The following is an 8053-nucleotide window of genomic DNA, read 5'->3' as shown; positions in this document are numbered from 1 at the left end:
TTTTCTTCCAGATTAATGTTCTTGGCATAGTTAGACCCGTGAATGTGATGCTATGGAACCTATATAATCCAATGAATTTGCTAAATATAAAACTGACGTGGTTAGAAGCTGTCATCTAAAACTCAAACACCCTTGTTTGGTCCAAAACTTGTCCTTACTATTTGTACTAAAAACCATGAAGAACAAATATAGAATAATTTTATTTCTTTTTTTCTTTTCAGTTCTCAAGCTGCGGAGCAATAATAGTACATATGAATGTCCATCTTAACGTTTACGAAATTAAAGATCCAATTGAAAATGATCCACCCCTTTTGTTCATATGTATTTACAGCAATTGAAGTATATAATTTGGAAATTTAAAAGATATTACTAATTAACTACTATTTAGTTCAAAATCATATATATGTAATAAAGAAAAAACTGTTCTTCTATAGAATTGTTTCTTCGATAAAGTGGAAACTAAAGTTTTTGGAATGGGATTCTAGTGTGTAGTGCTTTGAAAAAGATTTCTTGTTGAAAGCTTGTCTCCAAGTCTAACCATTATAGCTTTTTTCACGCAAGATTTTGTTTCTGGCTGAGTTTAATAATAACAGAACAAGAATGATTTTCACTCTTTAGATGACTTACTTACAAGCTAGTATTACCAAATATGCACTATATATTTTAATGGAAAGTCGTTATGAAGAAAGTCCATTAAGAAAATTGAATTTAGATACAAATAGTATTGAAGTAAAGTGATACATAATTAAAATTTCCATCTCAAATCAACTTTGTACTGAAGATGTAAAATTTTCAATACAATAAAAAATATTAGTGTAAAACGCTTATAAAATATGTGAAAATGTAAAACTATATCACATTAATTAAAAAAATCATCTTCCCCGATAGTGTTTAAGAGGGTTGATAAATGCTAAAGATAGTTGCTTAAAAAAAGTTTAGCTTTGGAGCATAAACCGACTTTGCTCAAACACAATTTCTTAATAAATTTGGACGAAAAAATTACGCAGGAGATAAATTATCGGATCAATGGAATAGAGTGTGCAATAAAACTAAGCAAATAGAAACTCAAAATGACAAACAATACAATTCATATCTAAAATAATAAAAAAGAAAGAAAATCAATTTTAGGATTCAAAAACTCAGATTAAACGATTATTTTGGCACCTTTACCATTGGAGAGAATTTCATTGAACAGATTCAAGACACAACTTAAAGTAAAAAATCTCTTTAAGCATGCCCTAAACTAAAAAAGATAAAAATAAGTCTCTAAAACTTATATTAAAGAATATCACTTAAACCACCTAACTTATTAATCTTAGACTATTTTCTTTTGGTGATACCGGTGGTTTTATTCTTGGACTATAATATTAAAAAATTGCACTTTTGGAGACTTTGGAATTTTCTTATTTTAAGGGACTCAAATGTTTCTTACTGCACATTCTTATTTTGCGTTTAGTCAAATATACTTTTAGGTACCAAAGCAATTTTGGTTTTAAAACAATCACATATAATTCATTTCTTTGGTATCACGTTCTTTCACCTCAAACTTCTTTTTTGGTGTAGTCACCTCAATATTGATTGGAATCTCCCGTCAATTTTCCAATCATTCTACAGTTAGTAACTTCAAATCAAAAACCAATTTTCTGTGCAAAGGTTGACATTTGCATTGTACAGGTGGGAAAACACTAAGTTGCTAGCATTTCTCCTCAAGAAAATTAGTATAAAACCAAAGGGTTAACTGGTTATAGCAATGCAACCAGGTAATGGTCATAGATTGCACTGCACCCTCAACAGAATAGGACATACGAAAAAGGTCAAAACAAAAGTGTAATTTTATAGATGTTCCTCTTTCTGTTCTTCAATTAAAATTGAAATTTCATCTCAGTAAAATGCAGCAACCTTTATATGACCTTTTAAAGCACAAGTTACATAAAAACTTCAAATTTAACTGAAGAACAACATCAAATCATCTATATTACTATATCTATTGTTCTGTCCTCAGAAATGGTATTAAAGATATACTGTGTTCAAAATTAGACTACAGCATGCTTATAGTGCAGAGTAAGTTGGAAGTGGGGCTTATAAAATGTACATATAGGAAAACACTCTTACAAGGGGACATGCTGAGGAGAATAAATAGCAGCACTTCCCAGAGAAAATAGATTTCCAAATGTTGGAAACTTGAGTGCCAAGCATATATGTCGCAAATGATATCTATGGAAGTGCATGAAAGTTTGGCAGAAACTCGTTTGCAGTGAAGCCATCAAAGGGGAGCTGAACTAGTTCTGCGAAGCTGATGTTTAGGGTCAGGTGGCGGTGCACTTGGCAATACCTTCTCTATCTCCTGCAAGAAAGATCATAAAAGAACAGTTACTATGAGCAGAGATAAATCATCTAGTACCATCTCCAAAGCTACTATTACACAAAACTATTTTTGTTTGCTATTTTCTATTCAACAATGTAAATAATTCAGTAAATTGAAGAAAAACAAACACAATTATGATTGGTTGGTTGCAACCTCAAAATATTAGCTGACAGTATACCATATTGTTGGTTCAAAGATCATTTTGGAAGGGTAAAGCCATCTTACTGACACAGGTCCTTCAAGTTTTACGATCGAGAAGCTTGTCCAAGAAAGTTCTAAGATATATATAACTGGTGTGGATAAATTATGCATGCTCATCTATTATTAAAATCTAACTACAGATATTTCCTTTTGATTCCACAAAAGGACAACCACAGACAATTGGCTTAATCATGAAATGTTATCTTTCTTTTTTATATATTTTAAAAGAATGGTCACTTTTACGATATAAATATTAGTCATTTTCATGCTCTTCTGCTGAAATTCACATAGCTGAAGATTTATTGTAAGACTTTTATAACTGGCAGGTTCCCTTTAGTTTTATCAGCAGTAAAGTTACAATGAAGAGATGGATCCACCAAATGTTACATCAAAACTGAAGACAAACTAAAAAGGATTTATGCCAACAGTGGTATGAGAATAATATTACAACAATATACAATCATATGTGGGCTCACATTATAAATTCACCTTTTTGTGATCAGTACAAGACTAGGTGATTCCAAATGGAATTACTTAAGGCTGCAGACATAGTTCTGAACACACATAATAATTAAATGCTTCAAAGATCAAATCATTCTAGAATTGTACAATTCACAACACCAACAGAAAGCAGATATTTATGATCAAGATTATTACCATTCACAACTTATTTCTTCCAATTTCAATAGAATCAGGTTTAGTTTTGTGCATTTACTGATTATTATCATTGACTTGAAATGCGGCAGCCAGACTAACTGCAAGCAAAATGGTTGGCCATATGCCACAAAGTGCTCCAAAGTCCAAACTAGGCACCTGGCTATCTTTAGCCAAAGTGAATATTTTTTTCACATTGAAATCTCCGTACCTCTCCACACTACAGAGAATACATTTCCAGATAAGGAAGGGAGAGAAGTCAAACACCTTATCTCAAGTTTGGAAACAATTTAAACGTCTGGAGTTAGTATGTAACACACTAAATTTCTTAACTGTTATATAATTATTTGTAATCAAGGGGTAGAAAAAATTCAGGAGTATTTACTCGTACACAAGTTGTTTATCTTTTTTATTTTGTCACACAACAATGAGTTCTAGAGAAGTCTGCTGAGCTACCTCCTTATGATCCTTCTCAGCACTTTTTTCTTCACCTGATATGGTCACAAAATCTTAGAGTCTCTATCATATGTCCTACTTTAAAGAACCCTGATCTGTTCTTTGTATAGGTGTTCAAATTACGTGCTCAATTCAAGCACTAAATATTTCACTTTTATCTATCACCATAAACTCTCTGATGAAGTCATCAGCATAAAATCCTACACTTTCTGCAACTCTTTTACCCAAAAATTTGAAACAAATTCCTTGGAGCCATGGCAGACAGAGTGTTAATACTATACACCCTCGAAAACATTAATCAGGAAAAAAAGTATATTTCATTGCTAAAGAAAGGAGAAAATATTTTAGACCGAACAAATTCAGAAATCATCATTAATCAGAACTTGTTTCCATGAAAGAAATTGTCACAATCAAAATGAACATGTCCTGAAATTGTATGTCTTCTAGGGCTAATTCCAAGAAACTAGGCACAGACAAAATTTTCAAATAAAGAATATTCAGAATAATGCATGCATAAGGAAAGAAGAGAACAAAGGAAAACAGAGAATATGACCAGACTAAAAGTAGCTCACCAGCCTAAGGTCATGGCCTGCTTCATTTCAATAGTGTAATTAGAAGAGAGGAAAATCATATCCAAGAAAAATCAAAATGTTTAAAAAAAATTGAAGTTAAATGGCGATTATTAAATTGTAGTTGAAGTTGAATTGGTTTAAACACTCCACTTAATAAAAAAACCGTTGGCTGGCTAAACTAAATCACCAACAAACATTTCAACCATTCATTGCCTAACCAATATGGCATTTATCAATCTGGCCAACAAATACCAGCAGACAAGAATAAAGCAAAGACACATACAGACAAAGGAATTCAAACATACATTCTGTCTTTTAAGTCTTTCGTTCTCTTCTTCTAAATGCCAAACTTTAATCTCCAGTTCATGTGTGTAAGCCTGTCCATTCAAATATACACAGCATTGTATAAAAAAAAGGAAAACAACAAGACTTCAAAGCAACACACCATGCAAAAAAAAAAACAAAAATAACCTGTTTTCTAGCCCGGGATCGAGCTGCGGATTCCCTATTTTTAATCATCCTCTTCTGCCTCCTCTCAACAGTTTTCTCAATCACATTACCTGAGGCAGCCCTTTTCCTACCTGCAGTTTGTGAATCCGATAAGGCACCCATCAAAGAAGATGGCATTGCTTCAGAGTATCCTGCATCCAGAATCGGATTCACCACAATCGGCATAGGCTGTTGAACAGTCATAAAACCTGAAAAACCTGGCATCATACTATTCTGCTGATTTTGATGTTGTTGTTGTGGCTGTTGCTGCACTGAAGGGAGCTCGTATTGCAGCCAATGAGCATGTTGTGATGTGTTGTGTTGGGAATCAACCCCTGGCATGGCCATGGCACTATCCTCATTAGAGAAAGGCTCAGTAGTCACACCAGCCTTCACCAAGAAATCCTCCAGGGTCATCTCACCCAGTGTAGGCTGTCTTTCTCTTTCCTGACTAACACTCTTCTTCTGTTGCATATCTCTCCAAACCTCATCAATAGTTTTCTTGCTAAGATCCCCACACAATGTTAGACTCCCTTGAGGATTCAAAGATGATCCAGCAGAAGCTACCTGACCTTGCTGCATGTATGCATCACTTCCAGATTCAGCAGACCACACACCCTTGAGCAGCTCATCCAGATTCATGCTTCCTAAGGGTTTCCCCAAATTTCCAAGCTGGTTGTGCACCTCATCAAGGGTGAGATTGTACAAAGACCCTTCCCTAGCCAAACACCCACTCTTTGGCTCCTGGACTGCCCCACCTTGAGATCCCATTATCTTAACCCCAAAACCACCCTACAAGTCTACATGTATGATCTCCAAATATAAATAAAACCTAAATTCAAAATACCCTCACAACTCAATTGCAACAAAGAGACCTGAAAACCAAAAGTAAAGTGTCTAACCAGTGATTGCTTGTGACATCCTAAATGAAGGAACTTGTCACCAAATTAGAATTCGGAAAAACAAAACACAAGGATGTTCTCTTGAATTCTGAGATTTGGTGAAAACAAGAAACAAACACAAAGCAAGCAGTGTGAAATGGGGTGGGAGAAAACCGGTCCCAGAAGAAAAAAAAAAAAGGTGACCCAGATCAGATATCAAATAGAACTAGTAACAAAGAAAATAATGATGCAGAAGAGACCCTCACTTGATGATGGTTGGTGCAGAGAAAAAGCTAGAACTAAATATGCATGTCATGATATTTGTTATATGACCACAACTAGTATGTGGTGTGTCCTAGAACAAAAGGCCAAAATTGATCCTGCAGGACCCTGGGCGTAGAAAGAAGTATTTTTTGTGTGAAAGATAGGAGTGTTGAATATTCTGAGGGAACATTGCTTATCTGAAGCAAAAGAATGATTAAGGTTTCCCTTCAAAGGGAAAAAGAAGAATTTAGAAATGAATAAAGAAATTTTAGAAAGTGCTGAAGGAATAGACTATTCTGACTTGCTAACTTAAAACAAAATCTGAGGGTACTACACTTTCAGTCCTTCACCAACTTGCTGCTGCATGATCCAATCTGAATCTTAGAACAAAGTGGGGACAACAACCACGCCAAGCGAGGAACAATTACTTTTTATTTGGAAAAGATAAATGTGTTATAATTAATGCACTATAATAACAATAATTACTGTGTAATCATATAACATAAACTTGTAGTAGAATACTCTAAACATCACACTAATTGGAAAGAACCTACATTCTCTCCCTTTCTCTTTTCCCTCTGTAACTACTCAAACTTTAATCATTTTTTCTCTTTCCACTTTCTAAACTCTAAACCTTTAATAAATTAACAGTTCTACTTCTTAACCCTTTCTTCACCTCTTCCTATGCGCCTATAAATAGGCTAAAATTTAAATACAAAAATCCAAGATTTATTATCATATATTTCTTTAACTTTTATTTTTCTCTTGTTAAAATTGAAATTTCATTTTAATAATTCTCAGTCCCATTTAAAAAAAAAAAAAGCTTTAATATATGCACTCTGATTCTTCAATCCGAAACTGCAGGATATCTTCCCAACAGAGAAATCTCAATAAAGGTTAAGTTTTTTTTGTCTTTTGCGCATTAATCATACCTCCATTCATTTCCATTTGTCTGTTCTGAAATGAAAATGATGTTTATTATTGTTTCATCTGACTTTATAAAAATTTAAAAGCAGTAGTAGTTATCTTTTAGTTATATATTTTAATCTTTATTTACAACCTCATCAAATAAAAATCAATTTTTAGAAACCAAAATAATTAGTTATAATAGGAACTAAAATAAAAAATATTTTAGAAACTAAAAAATAATTAATTTCTAAATTAGTTTCTATTATTTCATATTATTGATAAATAGTTGTTAAATTGATATCTAATTAGCAACTAAGATTTTAACTACCAATTATTTAGTTTCTAAATTTGGTAACAAAAACATTGGTTGCTAATTAGATACCAATTTAAAAACTATTTCACAATAATAAAAACTAATTTAGAAACCAAATTTCTTTTTAGTTTCTAAAATACTTTCTAATTTAATTATTTTTACAACTAATTATTTTGGTTTCTCTAAATTTGTTTCTATTTTATGATTTTCTTGTAGTGTATTGTTAGTAATAAATTAAGAATCTTCCATATGAATAATAATTTTGTTGTTGAGTTGCCTTGTACTGAGAAATTTTTGGGTGTAGAAATGTCAACTTCAAGGATTATAACATTATATATGTGAATAATGAAAGTGTAACTAACAGTCTCAATCTGAAGTTTCAATGTTTGATTTGAACAGCAATAATAGGGATTGGTGATACTAAACTAGTGCTTAGACCCTCATCTTAATTAGTTGTTATGTTTGGTTTAAAAAATAGAGAGAAAAATAAATAGTTTAAAAAACTAGAAGAAATATATCATAATAAATATTTGATTTTTGTATTTAAATTTTAAATACAAAAAACTATTATCTGTGATAGAAGTAAAATAAGAAAGATAAAGAAGAAGGATCAACTCTTTCATTTCATGTCAATTTAGGAGATAGGTATATATATATTATAGTACCACAAAAATATTTCTCTTTCTTTCCATTTTTTTAGCAAACAAATAGTGAAAATTGATATTTTTATTCTTTTCATTTTCTTATACTTCAAGCATGGTCAATTTTAACAGTTAATATGGCCATGTGATTACTTAAAACATTATAGATATTTAAATTTTAATCTTGAATGTTTAAATATAATTTAAGGATTTATATTTACTACTTTTTGTTTATAAATAATAAAACGATTGGATTGATTCTAACTCTTGATAAATCTCAAATTTCGATTTTAAATTTTATCTTTTAT

At 31.8% G+C, this 8053-nt stretch overlaps 1 protein-coding gene across 2 annotated transcripts; it reads right to left on the bottom strand.

Moving 5' to 3' along the window:
- Window positions 1–1874: 1874 nt before the first annotated feature.
- AREB3 (ABA-responsive element binding protein 3) lies at window positions 1875–6436 on the bottom strand. Of its 2 annotated transcripts, XM_068616173.2 has the most exons (3): window positions 4720–6436; window positions 4554–4625; window positions 1875–2344 (listed from the first exon to the last, which is right to left on the bottom strand). In XM_068616173.2, exons 1-3 carry the CDS (start codon window positions 5506–5508, stop codon window positions 2264–2266), a joined length of 942 nt encoding a protein of 313 aa, XP_068472274.1. In that variant the 5' UTR covers window positions 5509–6436; the 3' UTR covers window positions 1875–2263. The 2 variants fall into 2 exon arrangements, with proteins under 2 accessions (XP_068472274.1, XP_068472275.1); XM_068616174.2 differs by lacking the exon at window positions 4554–4625 and having other exon boundaries at window positions 4720–6288.
- Window positions 6437–8053: the final 1617 nt, after the last annotated feature.

This window comes from Phaseolus vulgaris, chromosome 1 (genome assembly GCF_051622355.1).
Source record: "Phaseolus vulgaris cultivar YP4 chromosome 1, ASM5162235v1, whole genome shotgun sequence".
Lineage (NCBI taxonomy): Eukaryota > Viridiplantae > Streptophyta > Magnoliopsida > Fabales > Fabaceae > Phaseolus > Phaseolus vulgaris.
Note: the sequence above shows the minus strand (reverse complement) of the source record. Positions and strands in the feature narration are given on the sequence as shown.